The sequence below is a fragment of the Diospyros lotus genome, chromosome 8 (assembly GCF_014633365.1).
Source record: "Diospyros lotus cultivar Yz01 chromosome 8, ASM1463336v1, whole genome shotgun sequence".
NCBI classification, from domain to species: Eukaryota; Viridiplantae; Streptophyta; class Magnoliopsida; order Ericales; family Ebenaceae; genus Diospyros; species Diospyros lotus.
Genome location: NC_068345.1, coordinates 11,661,017 through 11,677,907, shown reverse-complemented (window position 1 = coordinate 11,677,907; position 16,891 = coordinate 11,661,017). Strand labels below are relative to the sequence as shown.

Sequence of the window (16,891 nt, the reverse complement as noted above, 5' to 3'; positions counted from 1 at the left end):
CCCCCCCCCCCACCCCCCCCCCCCCCAAAAAAAAAAAAAAAAAAAAAAAACCCCAATTGGAGCTATAATTGTTTTGACATTTGGATGTACTTATTAAACTGGCAACTACCTTTATGTTGTACTTTTTATGTGAATTTCTGTTGTGAGAATTTCTTTTATTAAAATTAAGGAAGAATAATTTGATGTTCCGCTAGATTATTTGAGGAATGCTTTTAGTGTTATTACATGTACTTAGTAAATGATTGAACAAGACTGTTTTAGACAATAAAACTCTGCAAAAATAACACTTCACAATGGTGTGTTGATGTTATTTGACAAGTGTAATGGTTGTAAATATTAATTAGGTGTAATTTTGTTTGAAAATGCATCAGGTTTGAGGGAAGACATATGCATGCAACAGTAACAACCACATAGCTAGGTCCCCTCCATCCCTCCCTTCCTCTCATCAATATGATGACCGCAAATGAAACGCTGCATTTTAGAATTCAGATTGGATGTACATATATGTATGTATATACCCAGATCCCCCATCGTCTCCCTCCTCCTCCATCTTTCTAAATGACACAATGTGAAGCCCCTTGCAGACTCAATCTAATGAATGGCACTGGGTTTTCAGCTCTCTAGGGGTAGGGGGTACTGAAAATTTTCACTGGTGACGTGCGAATGGCCAAATAATAATCTAGGGGGTACTGAAAAATTTTCCACTGGAGGAGCTCAGAAGTCCTTCTGCGTCCTAGACTTGTCGAGGCGTGCCTTCCGGACTGCCTCTTGAATCTGTCTCTCGTGCTCGCGTAACATCTCTTCCATGTTCCCGCCAGGAGGCATCAGAGGTCCCGAGTAATGGATTCTTCTTCTATTCGACGCACACCCCCCCTGCATCACATGGCCAAAATGTGTCAATAACCAAGCAAACACAAGTGGAAAGGCAAATCAAAGCAAAGCTAATCTAAGCCACACAAGAAACCACTTGATGAAGCCCATCTATCTTGGACAGAAGGAAGAAACAAACATACCGTCAGCTCCTTTGCACTCATCCTCTCATCCTTCTTGGAGGAACCCAATGCTTGCAGAGGGATGTTTGACATCTGTCTCCTCAGATCCGGCCCTTTCCCCGTGCGATAAATAAGGCCGGTATCGTCATCTTTTGCCTTTCTTGTCCGTGAAGATCCTAGTGCAGTTGGGTGAAGCATTGAGTTGGATTGGGAGAGGCCATTTCGTCCACCACCACCCCTCGGCGGGTCAATTGGGAAGCCTGAACCACTATCCTCCAGAGGGTTGAATCTAACGCTGGTACATTTCGAATTTGCCTGTCCCTCCTGTACTCCCTTAGTTAGCCAAATACAAAATATCAAAGTAACAAATAAATTTTGGGGGAGGACATAAAATATAAAGAGACCTGTCCCTGAGCATCGAATTCTGGTGTCACTTCCTTCCCTGGTCTTGGACCCCTCACTGACTCAGGTCCACGCCCTTTCACATACTCGACCTTTCTCCTGGAAAAGAAAACATTACCAAATATACAAGAAGAAGAGAGAAGACAATCAAAATTTTTGTATAATTGTATGGCTGATGACATATGTTCCCCTTCAGCCCAGACTACTCTGTCCACAAAGTAGCTGTTTATGTCGTTTTAACTATAAGAAGGGCAATCTCTACTCAGCATGACACCAAGCAATAACCATAAAGCTACATATCTAAGTCAATCATACCTGGACCTCTAAAAAAAATCACCGTTTGGCTAATTTGGCATAACAAACTAAATGCAAGTAAGCCACCTAAATTATGCTTTGGCAAGTAATACGCATCATAGTAGACGATATCAACTGGAGGCATATCTTTCCAATTAAAGCTTGTAGATCAGATGGGTGAACAATGAGACATATACGGCATACCTTCTTGCTTCCTCCTGTTGAAACTTCACATCAATCTCCTTGCTCGGAGGAAATTTTGGTAAACTAGACGGGTCACAAGGGAAAGGCTTCGTTGTGAAGAACTGTCAAGGAAAATTTGAAGTTATCTTCTGATACTTGCAATAAAAGTAATTGATGGATACAAAATATAGGTATTAAGTGGAGTATCTAATCAAATTCGGATCACAATATTTCTTCAACTAGGAAGCAATGATGTAGGATTAGTGAAGTGCATAGTTTTTGGAAAATATGACATACGAACAAAAGTAAGCAAAACTGAACTAAGCCTTGGACAAGAAAAAACGAAAAAAAATTGGAGAAAATCTAAAATGCAGAGAGTATTAAATTAACATAGTGTAGTGAGATGAAGAATATATGACCATAAATAGAGATGATTGACGAGTTAGAATTCATATAATTCTAATGAAAGGAAGAAAATATAGACGAGGTTTTGGCATCAAAATGTTGCAAATAGATAAGAAAGTAAGTGCTCCATGTTGATGCCGATTAAAGATCCAACCATTTTTTCACTATAAAGCGTAAACAACACTACATTATTAAGGATGCAGATGAAGTGGCAAAACCCAGAAGTTAAATGTACAGTGCTATCATGTCTCGTTGGCATGTGAAAGTGATTATGAATATATTTACTTGCCTCTCTCTCTCTCTCTCTCTCTCTCTCTCTCAGTTTTTTGTTCTTTACAGACCGATGAGTTCTTTTATATTCTATACTGATAGCATGTCAAAGCATTAGTGATCAAAAACTAAATTTCAGTTCCCCCTTAGGAAGCCAATTCTGAAAATTACCTCATTTTTAAGTGCAGAAGCAGCAGTACCACGGTGCTCTGGTTCTATTGCAAGAAGGACATCGATAAGAGCCAAAGCTGGAGAAGGGAAGTCCTTGAATGTCTCAGCAACACAGCGCTTGTAAGGATGCTGGGGTTTAAAACTAGTAGCATGTGGCAATTTTGATTTCCTCCAGTATTCCTCTGAAGGTGATCCACAAAGCTTGAAAATTTTATGCATCTGCTCAACCTGGGAAAGGTTCCAAAATATTCAACACTTAACCAAAATACAAGTCTATAAAACTATTAACGTGCCAAACAATTATTAATTAACTCAAGTTGCTTCTGGAACATTTAGAGACAAATGAAAAGAGCATTGGAGAGATTTTCCAAAGAATGGTTCTAACCTTTCGCTTGTTTGGGAAGAGATCCAAGTCAAGGAACTAGAGGTTATAACCTTTCAAATTCTATTTACATGTACGAATGGTTGTAACCTTTAGTAAAGAGGTGAAGGGGTGTACCTTTGGTAAAGGGTTGTAACACATAAAGATTAGTTGTAACCTTTTGTGAAGGATTGTAACACATATAAATGGTTCTACCTTTGGTGAAGGGTTGTAACATTATCTATAAATATATTGGTGTGTTGTTGGATCAAAACACTTGAGAATTCATACGGTTTCTCTCTCCTTATTCTTCTCCTACATTCTTACATAAAACTTCATAATTTTTGTGCAAACAAAAACCAATTCTTTGTATTCTTTTACTACAAAATTAGAATACAAAGCTTCTTGTGTTTGTTATTAATTTCGTGTGTTCGGGTTTGTTGTTGGAAATTACACATTCGTCAACAAACATTATTCTTGATTCCATTGTATCTTGGAGGCTTGTTTGGATCCCTTGTGTATTGTATTTTGGAACAAACAAAGGAAAACGAGTTTTCATGCATTGGAATCTTTGAGTTATTGCAACGTATTTGTCATTATACCACCACAATTTTTCTACAAAGAGCACATAGACAAACGAAGTAATCATTGAGGATAGAATTGCCGACAGTCATAACAAAATTAGAATCGTGTATTAAAATAGATCTAGGTAGAAAAAGTTAACATAGTTCTTGTTGAAGAGAACCACTAGAAAATCGAGCAAATGAACACCCAACAACAATGGTGACTAGATTGGTATCAAAATAAAAGGTAGAAATAGTTCAGCATTCAACACTTTTTTCACGTAAATAAACATATATATGAGCAGTTCAGAAGTATATTTAATGGGAACAAGAATAGTATATGTAGGTAGGATACATGTTCCTTGCAAAAAATACAGAACCAAAACTGAATAATGATCAAGTTTACAAAAACTAGGACTACTTAGAATCATTCGCCAGCAGAACATGGGAATACACTGCAAACTGCCAAACTGTGTTAATGCAAGAATTGTCCTATCTAATAGTAGCAGACAACTAAGCTATAAACATCTAGCATTAGGGTCAACCACTTGAGATATCTTCCAGTTCCACATAATCTTCTATGGCAATAAAAGAAAAGTTTGCTGCCTTGACAGAAAATTTGATATCCATCAGCAGGATTTAAATGAAAACACTTGCTTATCCTGGATGACATTGATACATAATGTGTACTCAAGACTTCAAGGGGTACTAGAAACATTTTCTAGTTCCATACAAATCAAGTACTTTCTTATGCACCTGTTGAATCATATGAAAGTCTAAATATTTGATACACACTAACACCAAACACCGCCAGCCAAAGCCATGTAATATAGGATATAGCCACAGAAAGGGCAAAATTTTAGGCAACCATTTACGTAATTAAGGACTAGAAAAATGTGTTTGGCACATCCACAGATATATTTTCAGAACTAGAAAAATGTGTTTGGTATTCCATCTCTTAAGATCTTAAATCAAATTATCTCATATCCTATATCATTTTGGAAACAATGTTGTTGCATACCATATTTAATCATTTCAACTTCTAGCAAATTAAATTTGAAACATTAGTCATTCTTAATAATTAGATCATGGTGAATGGATGTTTTTCTGCAAAACCCATATTAACAAAAGGTCTAATCCCTTGATTTACAGGGTGCCAATCTACTCTTTTCATTATGCAAAAGCTTCCATGAAGAAGATAAGAAAGGTCTGAGTGTAAAAAAATGCACCACAATAACCACCTAGCAGAATCAAACAACTTAATGAAAATACCTCTGTTCTCCCGGGCATGATTGGCTTTCCCGCAAATAATTCTGCAAGGATGCAACCAACACTCCAGAGATCAATGGTAACGTCATAATCTGTAGCACCAAGCAAAAGCTCAGGAGCCCTATACCATAGAGTTACGACACGACTGGTCAATGGCTGCTTTTGATTAGGCTTGAAAGAGTTTGCCAGGCCAAAGTCCCCAATCTTCAGATTTCCATCATTGTCAACAAGCAGATTAGAACCCTTGATGTCTCGATGCAGAATTCCACGACTATGACAATGTTCAAGTCCATGAAGCAATTGTTGCACATAGCATTTAATCTACAGCCCCGCACAAAAAAAAAAAAAAAAAAAAATCCCATACAGGAGAACATTAAAAAAATGCAAGGTAGGTAAGCAATCCAACTTTGAGATAATCAGAAGCTCTTGTAATTAAGCTGAATTTCACATTATTGGGGCATTGTCTGAAATGAGTGGATTCGTAATGCAATTCAATTCAATGCATAAGAACCAGACAACATCATTGTTCAAGGAAGCACAACTGGATATATATCTAATTTATCAGATATATCTTTTCATCATTCTTCATTTTCTGGCTTAATAGGCAAGATGACATTCTTTTTTTTTTTTTCCTGAATAACATGCCACAAACTCACATACAGGAACAGACATGTCCGCACATGCAGACACACAGAGTCTGAATATCCATCCTTATGTCTTCACAATTAAACTTCCAAAACTACAGGAACATATACTGATTCTCATTAAAATTTGGATCACCCTTGCATTAGGGCTCCATGGTTCATGACAAACACTACATAACCCAGAAAGATGAGAGGAGGTACCTGTGGTTCCGTGAACTTGATCTTAGGTGATGCTGCAAGACCAGCAAGATCATGCTCCATGTATTCAAATACAAGGTACAAGCTGCCTGACATCCTCGAAGTGACTATACACTCAAGCTTCATTACATTTGGATGGTCCAGTTTACGTAAGATAAGTATTTCTCTAGCCATAAAACGAACACTCTCTGGATCCATATTTACAAATCGTACTTTCTTCATTGCAACAATTTTTCTGGTTTTTAGGTCACGTGCCCTATATACAGTGCTATAAGTTCCTTGTCCAATCTGCATACATAGCAAATAATTTAAGCATCAATGATCATCTTCTAAGACTTTAGCCTATTCAAATTCTCATGGATATAGATTCTGATTCTGCAAGTTAAAAAAACCAAACGGTGTTTTGACAATTTATCTAGTATCAATTGTGGCAAGTTACATGGTATCAAACATGCGCATAAAGCTTTCTTATTGTGATTTCCTTTTTATTTAACCAGTTGAACTTGTTAGTACACACCCCATACCTTAATTAATATTCATGAAAGCTCATGATAAATGTCATTTTCTTTTCTCCAAAATTGTTACTATTAAGTTTCCAAACTTCCATAAAGTTAACTTCCATGGGGAAAACTATAGGCTAGGAGAACAAACAAAGACCTTGACTCCAAAAGTTTAATTTTTACTTTCCCGCAAAGATAACATGCTAATGATAACATAGAAAATCTATTTAGTGAAAAAGAAAAGTCAATGACTCTTGGACATTTAGGACCTAACAAGTCTCTTCAAGAATGCACAATCCGTAAATAATAGTATCCAACAAATGCTGCTATGCATTTCTTATTCCTTGCGAAACCCTTTTCTATGGTGTTGTGCCTTGCTGCCACATGGATTATTAACCTCTTACAGGTGAATATATGTGTGTGTGTGTGTCAAGTATTGAAGACAAAAGAAGAAAGAGAAGCATTGGAAGATTTGAGTCATCTTGAAAATACATGCAATATGTTAAGAATTTTCAAAGCTATGTATGCATGTAGGGTGTTCATGTTGGTTAGCATTTTAACTTCTACACAAGTTCTTTTGATCTTTATATGCTCTTTAAGTTAATATTACAATGAGATCAATCCATTGAAGAATCAATGTGCTCTCATGGGATTCATTTTTCTCTCTCTCTCTCCCCCCCCCCCCCCCCAAAAAAAAAAAAAAAAAAAAAAAAGTTATTTATATAAAAAAACCAAAGCAACAGAATGAATCCTAATATGGGTCTTAAAGGATCGAAAACAGGACTACCATCTAAACTAGAGGGGAAGAGAAATGAGATATCAGGGCCAAAGTTCATGAGGATTGTCTGTATATGGAAATGCATGTCTTAGGGAGAAGATATTATCATCAGGCTATGGTATAGCTCAACCACAAAATAAGAAACACATTGATTCCTCAAAATGAGGGGGGCTCCTTGTGCACAGTGAGCACTGGTCTAACTACTGTGCCCGGCTGAGTCACCATGATTAACCCCCTCACATTCTGTCAGGTCGGGTGTGGGAGCGCCTGGGGTGAGCGATTCACCTTTTGGGACAAGAAACACACTGATTCTGGGATGATACTAATTATAAGTGCTTAGTTATCAAAAAATTAAATGGAATATGCAATCACAGAGAACCTAAACAAAATTGGTAGGGCATAGATTGGACGAAGTTTCTGTAAGTTAAAAGATAGGGAACTGACCTTTTCTAACTTCTCAAAAGAATCAGCACTTCGAGGAAGCCACCCCTGGATGGCCTCTCCAGCTACTGAAGTTAGCCAGGATGGCCATCCGGCAGCGACCTGTTCTCCTATGATGCCTTGTGGCATGCTAACAATCCGAGACACTGTGGATTCTCCTCCATTCATTACCACATCCATCGTAGCTCGTCTATGATGGAGACCACTTTTGGGCCTCTCGACAATCCTTGTTTTCTTCTCTTCATCCTTTGTAGCTGGTACAGAGCTCATAGTTGCCGGTACAACCGGCTGAGATATTGTGTGCACAGACTCATCATAACTAACATTGCCTATTCCCACAACTATATCCTCAGTCTTTGAAGGAGCAACCTTAACTAAAGATTTGCTTTTCTCTTTCTCGTTTTCAGCATCGCCGGCACAATCTTCTATACTGTATTCTTTTGAGCAAATGCAGCCCATCCTCAGCAAGTCACCTGTTGTTAACAAAGCCTCTGCTAATACTTAAGATGCCCATTCATGATACTGAAACCTTGGAATTTAAATTCAAGCAATTGTTAACAAAGCTGAGCTGCTCCCAAATGATTTTTACTTAAGAATTGAACTCTCAACACAAGCCACAATCTTCTCCAAACAATGAAGACCCCTTCCAACCAAACCCTAATGCCTCCAAAATCCCAAATAATATGAGAAACAGAGGCCCAAATGGTGAAACGAAGAGATTTATTCTCAAGTATTACCAATCAATTGTAAGCCAAATAGCACAAACAAGACAAGGAAGGCCTCCCATAGAAAGACGAAAAGGAAAAGATTAATAAAACCCAGACCAGAAATCCAGCATTGACATATGGACATGTATATACATAAAAAAAGCGAGGATGTATGTATAAGTATATGTATGTGTGTATATCTATATCTATATCCCTTGAGATTGATGCAGGGTTTTCTGGTCGAGCTGGGATGGCTAAGGGGATTCAGGCTTCCCAAAATTTTTGCTTTGTGGGCGTACAAATGGGTATTATTCCCAGAAAAAAATGCAGTTTTTTAAAAAAAAATAAATTGAAAAAAAGGGAAATACAGCCAGAAAATTGAAGGAAGTAGACGAAAATGGAAAGGGTAATCAGGAGAAAATCACGGGTTCTGAAGATTTGGTTGGAATGGAAGAGAGAGAGAATTGTGCTGACTTGGCTCCTCCTGGAAACGCGCATGGCCGTCTATTTTTAGACAAAAACATTTGTTTCCTTCTTAGTTTCATTCCTTGTTTTGGTTTCCCAAATTCAAGGCAGGCAATTACAGGCTGTGTCGGCTGCAATTTGGAAATGAAAAGGCAATGAAATTTGTTCCCGGAAGCATCATCCATGGAATGGAATCCTTGAAGCGGCGAAAATGGAGGGAGAAAGTAGAACCAACAACCCAAGAATTACTACAAGTACCAGCGGTTGACCTTGGGTTCGGAATTTGAGCAGAAGAAATAGACGGCCGCCGCCAACCGGCCGCGACGTGGCCTCCACTTCCAGTTCCAGTGCAATAATATTAATTGGGTTTCGGAATTAAACAAATGTTGAAATGATTAATCACTTCTTTGAATCTTCTCCTCTCCATTATGATGATTTGTCTTCGTCTAACATAATAATCCAAACTCCAGCGCTGTTGTTTTCCAAGGAGTTGCCTTTTATTATCTCATACTAGCCTCTGCCTGCCTGCCTCTCCATAAACAATCAATCTAATGTTTAAAACTTCTTTTATTATCTTAAAATATACACATGTTAGTTCCATATTAACCTAAACACCACAATTTTAAAATTCATTTCAAGCAAGCTGTTATGTCTGGAAGAAGATTAAGAATGGGTTTCCCAATCTGTCACAACTCTGGGCACCCATTATTTTTTTTTAATTTATTTTATTTTTCAGAAAAAGAAACGAAAAGAAAAAACAGAGTTGATGATCTCATTGGCAATGGCATGCAGAAGCAACCAAAAGAGCTGTCCATAGGTCACCCTAATAATTAAGCAGCCTACACGTGTTCTTCCTTCACCACCCCCACATCTCATGTCACGTCATCTCATGATGCACCCTCTTCTTTATCTCTCTCTCTCTCTCTCTCTGAGAACGAGTGTTTAATTTTGCTTTGAGATTGAGAAATCGGCCGGTCGGCGATGGATTTGATTGACTCGGTGCTGAACTTTGTGGTGCCGCCGGCGAGCCTGGTGATGCTGGCCGTTTCGTGGCCTGCGCTGTCTTTCCTGGGCGCAGGCCAGAGGTTTTTCAGTTCCTTTTTCAGTGAAGACATGGAAGACAGAGTGGTCATCGTCACCGGAGTTTCATCTGGCATTGGGGAGGTAAATTAATTCATGGCTTCTTCTTCTTCTTCTTCTCATCTCGTCCATGGACCTTTTGATTTCAAGTGTTGTATTTCCTCCTTTGAATCAAATTGGCTTGTTAATGGTCAATTCTAAATTCAGTTTAGTACTTCATTTCTAGGATTTCTCATTTGTTGGCAACTTCATGCGCTGGAACACAATTCGATACCATGACTCAGCGCAACAGTCCACAAATTCCACATATTAAGAAAGCATAAAATATATTATCCGATAAGGTTTAACCCTTGTGGCAGAGAAGGTTAATAATAGCCTCTTAATTACTAGCCGGCGGCCAATGCATTTGGTTGCTAATGGCAATAGTTCTCTACACATTTTTGTCTAATATGGGTATATAGCTATGATCTTAGAAGAGTAGTAATGGCTTTAAATTAAGCTATCCATATCACAGAAATGGCACTTGATCATCCCAAGAGATCACAGATATGAGATATACATTGTGTGGCTTAGCTAGCACTGCCATAAATAACACATCTCAGTTTCTATTACCAAGCTTCGATGCGGTAGAAAGCATGAGTTGGGGCAATGCCAATTGACCATTTAATTCTTTTTAGCTCCATCAAGTTTAAGTCTGTTGGTGTAAAACATGTATAGAATAGAGGGAAGAAGCTGATTCTCGGAGGAAAATTTTATTCACTGCATAGTTCTTATTAAATAGAGCTTGAATTTAATAGAAAATAGAAAAAATTGCTGATTACAAGGCATAAATATCAACTTCCTAATAACAAGTCAAAAATTCAAAAATAATATCTTATCTCCTAAATGCTTGGTCTTCAGCCACATGTTGTTGTTGACCTATTCCTCAGCAATTGATCAGCTTAATCTTTAGGCTATATGCAACTACTTCAGGCATTCTTTCAACACTCCTCCTTGCTTTAATAGTTGCAGAGACCTAATTTTTAATTTTGGCATGTCTTGGATATAGGCATATGGACATTTTATGGTTATGGGGCGTAGGCCTTTTTTGGGGCATAGGCATGGATATGATTTTGAGTAGAGTTAAAATAACTCCTTCTCCGATTGGCTATTCATTGTTGCTTTGGCTTCATTTTGTTGTTGATTTTTGCATACTCTCTCCACATGACCCAGTTGACCATATTTATTGCATTTGACATCTGGTTTCTACTAACACTTGTTCTTTGGATGATTTTTCTTTTTACAATGAGGGCAAGTAGGATGATTTCCCTCATTGTTCTTCACTGACTTTGCTTGAAAAGCCTCTTCCACAGAGTCTTCTGTTCTCATCGATCTTCTTTGTTCTTGTGCCTACAAGGCACTCAAAACTTTTGCCAAGGTGATCTTAGACAGATCCTTTGTGTTTTCCAAGGAGGTTATTGAAGCTTCATAATTTTTTGGAACAGTATCAAGAATCTTTTGTACTATTCTTGAATCAGTAAACTCTGAATTTAACAACCTGACCTTGTTGGCAATACTCAGAAGTTTGTTTGAATACTCTTTTATAGTTTCAGACTCCTTCATCTTTTGCATTTCAAATTCCTTTATTAAGTTTAAGACCTGCATACCTTTTATTCTTTTATTCCCAACATACTCACTTTTAAGGAAGTTCCATACCTCAAAAGCTGATTTCAAAGTCATTATCCTTGTAAAGATGGATGATGAAACTATAGCAAAAAGAGTAGCTCTGGCCTTGGACTTTGACTTTCTCTCCTTGTGGTTCCTCATTTGTGCTACCGTGGGATTCTCAGGGAGTGGAGGAACTACATACTTCTCTTCAACAGCCTCCCATGGATCATTAGCCTCTAGGTGCGCTTCCATTCTTGCTGACCAAACATGGTAGTTTTCGTCACAGAAAACTGGTGGTGCAAGGGCCATAAATGGTACTTCTGAATCCATTGATGTAGAGAAGTAAGTGTTTTGTGAAATTTGTGTGCGGTTGATGTTCTTAACTTTGGCTATGGATCACAAGTCCCTTAAGAATGAGGGCTCTGATACCATTTGTTGGTGTAAACGTGTATAGAATAGAGGGAAGAAGCTGATTCTTGGAGGATAATTTTATTCACTACATAGTTCTTATTAAATAGAGCTTGAGTTTAACAGAAAATAGAAAAATTTGCTGATTTCAAAGTATAAATATCAACTTCCTAATAACAAGTCAAAAATCCAAAAATAATATCTTATCTCCTAAATACTTGGTCTTTAGCCACATGTTGTTGTTGACCCATTCCTCAGCAACTGATCAGCCTAATCTTTAGGCTATATGCAACTACTTCAGGCATTCTTTCAACAAAGTCTTTAATTTTCCAAATGTACCAAATAGCCCAAAGACTTCCCCATTGTTAGTTGTCTCCTTGGGTACCCTATAAGAGACAACAGTACAAGGTTGATCCTCAGTGCGCCTCCAATAATTGGAGCATCATTTTCATTATTGATCTTCTTGCTCTAATTTGTGTTTGGAGATAGGATCTAGGGAAAGAAAATAAAAGGAAAATAAATGCTATTGTGTGTGTGTGTAAAAAAAAAAAAAAAATACAAAGTAATGTCATTTTCTTGCTTTTTTTCCTTTCCATCAGCCAATCCTTGTTCCGAACACATCCTAAATGTTCTTAATTTTCTTCCCTCAAGTGCATGGCACTCTAACCAGGAAAAGGATACTTGGAAATCATTGCAAGTTTAGTTGGCATGCATATAGATTTGTGGGAACTTTACTCTTGTTTACTGATGAAGAGTTATCAAATTATTGCAAGTTCAGAAATTAGCGAGTTTACACAAGGTAATTATATTTTGAGCAGAGACATGTTTTGTCATGAAAAGAAATACCCTTTTGTAAAAGACATGTCTTTTGGGTGTTAATCTTATAAATATACAGTTCCTAACATAACCTGCACACAGTATTGTCTGAATTTATTTTTTTCCAATTTTTTCTTCGACGTCTCCACATTATATACATACTTTCTGTTTTGCATTTTGGAATGATTGAAGCAGTTTACCTGACCTTCGATGAACATGATCGTTGACAATTATTTGTTGGATTATATAGTTACTTCCCAACAGTGCTATCACACCTCTCGGATCTGTTTTACATACTTGTGATTATAAATGTCTTTATCTTATTTTGCGAATATAACTGTTAAAATCTGATGAAGGCCACTTCATTTTTGCACTAATTTTTCCGACATTAAAATGACATTCACATGGAAATTAGCTTCCAATTTGAACTGATCATGCTAAAGAATTCATTTCTTTTGTAAATCTCAGAAAATTGCATATGAATATGCAAAGAGGAGAGCCAATCTTGTATTGGTTGCTCGAAGAGAGAATAGGCTGCGAGCTATCAGTGAGAATGCCAGAAGGATGGGCGCAAAGCATGTGCTGATAACAGCAGCCGACGTTGTTAAAGAAGGAGAATGCCGGAGATTTGTCAATGATACCATGAATTTCCACGGTCGTCGCAAGCCTGGATCTTTGCCTTCATTGTGATTTATGAATAAAGATAGATACAAATTCTGTTTCTTGAGCACAATGTTGATTAGCACTCCTTAAAAACAGATTGGCTTTAACATGCACGAACATCAAAAAAAGAGAACACGTAATTTACTATTGTAAGTTTGAGGATTTCCTTTCCTTTGAACAAGTCAATAATTCATTTCCGACCCGTATCATACTTCATTCAGTCCAGTAATGGTCATGATTTAACAATATAGTTCATCATCAGGTGGTACATCAGTGCAGTAACAGTGTTTGCTTGAACCACAAGAACCTTCTTCTTTCTTCACTATTACTAGATTTTGTAACTTCTTATTTATGTTCTGCAGTGGATCATCTTGTAAACACCGCAAGTCTGGGGCACACGTTCTACTTTGAGGAAGCTGCAGACACATCTGTGTTCCCCATTTTGATGGTAACTACAGATATTAGCATCTGATATTACGAGAGCTTTCTAAGAACTCATTGTTCTATTTAGTTGCCTTTGAAAGGTCTTCGATTCATTGAAAATGATCCAAAATGTGAATACCTTAGTGTTTGTTGGTTAGTAGGTGGATTTTAATTTTTTCACTTTCAGGACATAAACTTTTGGGGAAATGTTTATCCTACATATGTTGCTCTGCCTTATCTACGGCAATTCCATGGCTGAATCATAGTCAATGCATCAGTGGAAGACTGGTTGCCCTTGCCGAGAATGAGCCTGTACGCTGTGAGTAAATGTGAATCATGTCGTGCCCTGTTTTTCGATATCCAATTAGAAGATATTCTTTCCTTTCTGCACTCTCTTGCTAATAAATAAAATTGTAACTCTACATTAGCATATATAATTAAGCAAAGGCACGCTTCTTAGAATTCCAATCTCGGCTTCCACCTCTTTAAGTGTGTTTATTTGCTTGTTTGGCTCCACCAGGCAGCCAGGGCAGCTCTCATAAACTTCTACGAGACGCTGAGGTTTGAAGTTAAAGACGAGGTTGGAGTAACGGTTGCGACTCATGGTTGGGTTGGGACGGAGATAAGCAGCTGCAAGTTCATGGTGGAAGAGGGTGCAGAGACACAGTGGAAGGAAGAAAGAGAAGTAAGTTTCTGCTCTAAATAGATGCAATAAATCCTATTACTTAGACAAACATATTCATCTATAGGTTGACTTGTAGCTTGTGGGGGGATTTTATTAGGCAAATGCAGCCGGTGGGGCTGTGGAGGAGTACGCCAGGTTGATCGTAGCAGGCGCCTGCAGAGGCGATGCCTATGTCAAGTGCCCGAGTTGGCACGATGTCTTCATGCTTTATCGAGCATTTGCTTCTGGCCAACCATGGCGCCAGAACTACTTCCACTGGAAGACCGCTTCCCAAGGCGGCGGTTCCTCCTCCGCGCAAGCTTCTCGCAGCTCCTCAGCAGTAGCAGAAAACTGAAAACGACAGCAAAAGCAATAAGACTGTTTACAGCCAACTGGTGCATATGTTTAGTTTGTGTGGTAGAATGTTTCAAACCAGACTGAGAATTGCATCAATTCTGTGTTGATTATGTTAATTCGTGATATCATTGATTAGACATCCCATATGCCATGCCTGCACCAAAATGGAATTTCTATTGTAAGAGTATTTTAAAAGATCATACACAGACTTAAAACACAAACAAGAAAAAAATAAAACACATACCTCTGAACGAGGCACTGATCAATTATCTATTTGGCTTTCAGATCTTCCTCTCCTTGTTCTCCAAAAACAGTAACACTAATGGGATATGTCACAAAGGTAAGTGGTTGTCTAATGGGTCCTCCCATTACGGGTTACTATCAAACCCAATAAGCCTACATTAGTTGCCATCCACACCAAACTTAAGTGGAGCTTCGCCCAACAAAACCACAAGCTTATTTTTCATGGATCATATGCTTCAACCTATTTTATCAAAAACCAAATGCAATTTATAATTAACAGTTGCTTACAAAGTAGAAATTCTAACATATAAAGCAATTACATTCTTTTGAGAAAGGAGAATCTTTTATTGGGGGAACTCGGGACTAGTTGTGGCTTTATAAGAAAGGAACTACTCCCTCCCCTTGGGTTATTCCCAATCTGCTTTCAACTTGTCCAATCTTGCTTGAATGTTCATCTCCTTAACTATTCATGTCCATCTTCCTTGCGATCAAAACCCTAACTCTGTTTCCTTTTTTCAATTTACTAAACTTTTCCCTTATTCTGATCTTACTCTTGCCCTTATAGCAAAACGACCTAAGCAAGGAGGCTCATAGTGACTGGTGTCACCGCTGGCGATAGGCTAACACCCCCCCCCCCCCCCCCCCCCCCCCCCCCCCCACATAACATAGCACCCCCTTCATGCGCCGTCAGCACACAGTGGCGATTGAGGGTGGAGCCCTAAAATCAAATTTAGGGTTCCATTCTTCTTGCTTAGCTACTAGGCTAGTGCCATGTTTGGTTTCCAGCATATCCCATTCCAATTTCAAACCAAATTAATTTATCAGATTTATGTTATTATACATGTTAATAAATTCCAATCTTGATGGGGGAAATTTCAGATTGGGCAAAGTCTTAAATTAAAAAACCCAACTTATTTTTCTTAAAACCCAACAAGGAATCTAAATCAAACCAATAATCAGTAAGCTGATAAAAATAAACAAAATCTAGACCCAGTTTAACCCAAGATCTAAACCCACCAAATTCAACTCGTGACCTAAGATCTAGACCCACCCTAAACAACTCGATGACGCCACTTCTCATGTCAGCACCATGCTAACGTCAACAGGGACGTCATCATGTTGGTATCATCATGATGTTGATGTCTACGACCAGCCTTATATTCATTTCGCCCCATTTTTCATGCTGGTTCCACCTTTGGTATTTTAGTCATTTTATGCTATCTTATATATTCCTTTGTTGCTTTAATTATGTTGTTTAGGTGATTTCAACTCTTGTTGGCAATTCGTCGAATTATTCACATATTATACGTGAATTATTTTATATTTTTATTAAAAGTATTATGCTCGCGTATTTTTAAAATATTCGGAATAATTCACGTATTTTAAATCTAAAAAGTATAAAATGTGTATTAGCCGAATTTTTTAAAAATTCGGTTGAAAAATTCGTTGCGTGCTCCCATAATAAGACCATGTGTAGAGTAAACTCTAATGTCTGATTAGAAAGGTTTTTTAATTATTATTATGGCTAATGACTCATGATGACCCATTATTTAATTATTCTCAATTTCTCATTTTTCACCTATCTCTAATTCTGTTTTTAAATATTAATAAATATTATTATTTAATTCCATCCCTATACATATCTTTCCTCTCTCTATCATCTATCTAACAAACTACTCATCTACCATATTTCTCTTCGGAGTGTTTATTCTTTAGTTCTCAACTTCTCATCAGGTTCAATAACTTCAACTCCTCTTTATCTCTCTAGAGGTTGATTCGTTTTATTCCTTGTTTTGTGGTCTTCTCAACATTTTTTGAAGTAATTTTTTTGTACTGATTTTTCATCTTTATCTTAATTTTTATATGCATGGAAGATTATTTAGGGGATATTTTGTTACATTTTTTAAATTAATTTTTAGTTTTAAAATAAAAAAATGTAAGATTGAT

At 37.6% G+C, this 16,891-nt stretch overlaps 2 protein-coding genes and 1 long non-coding RNA gene across 3 annotated transcripts; 1 reads left to right on the top strand and 2 right to left on the bottom strand.

Moving 5' to 3' along the window:
• Positions 1-196: 196 nt before the first annotated feature.
• LOC127808942 (probable serine/threonine-protein kinase At1g09600) lies at positions 197-9,064 on the bottom strand. Its single transcript, XM_052347683.1, has 8 exons — positions 7,475-9,064; positions 5,756-6,040; positions 4,914-5,231; positions 2,718-2,945; positions 1,893-1,993; positions 1,397-1,493; positions 1,014-1,316; positions 197-873 (listed from the first exon to the last, which is right to left on the bottom strand). Exons 1-8 carry the CDS (start codon positions 7,928-7,930, stop codon positions 715-717), a joined length of 1,947 nt encoding a protein of 648 aa, XP_052203643.1. The 5' UTR covers positions 7,931-9,064; the 3' UTR covers positions 197-714.
• Positions 9,065-9,463: 399 nt separating this feature from the next.
• Positions 9,464-14,931, top strand: LOC127808152 (11-beta-hydroxysteroid dehydrogenase B). Its single transcript, XM_052346557.1, is given in 7 exon segments — positions 9,464-9,807; positions 13,063-13,249; positions 13,620-13,705; positions 13,868-13,999; positions 14,201-14,365; positions 14,463-14,578; positions 14,580-14,931. Coding segments are annotated over 7 exon segments (978 nt in total). The 5' UTR covers positions 9,464-9,624; the 3' UTR covers positions 14,689-14,931.
• On the bottom strand, positions 14,359-15,074 carry LOC127807375 (uncharacterized). The gene is made up of 3 exons (XR_008024671.1): positions 14,946-15,074; positions 14,778-14,855; positions 14,359-14,695 (listed from the first exon to the last, which is right to left on the bottom strand). It is a non-coding gene; the product is annotated as an uncharacterized LOC127807375 (long non-coding RNA).
• Between the last annotated feature and the right edge of the window lie 1,817 nt (positions 15,075-16,891).

What these genes read in the sequence shown, in the direction of transcription:
- LOC127808942 (XM_052347683.1), bottom strand. Translation starts at nt 7,930, where the DNA reads ATGGGCTGCATTTGCTCAAAAGAATACAGTATAGAAGATTGTGCCGGC. An exon ending in CTTTTGAGAAGTTAGAAAAG is followed by an intron (nt 6,041 to 7,474) that starts GTCAGTTCCCTA and finishes CTATGTATGCAG; the next exon opens with ATTGGACAAGGAACTTATAG. An exon ending in TCAAGTTCACGGAACCACAG is followed by an intron (nt 5,232 to 5,755) that starts GTACCTCCTCTC and finishes GCGGGGCTGTAG; the next exon opens with ATTAAATGCTATGTGCAACA.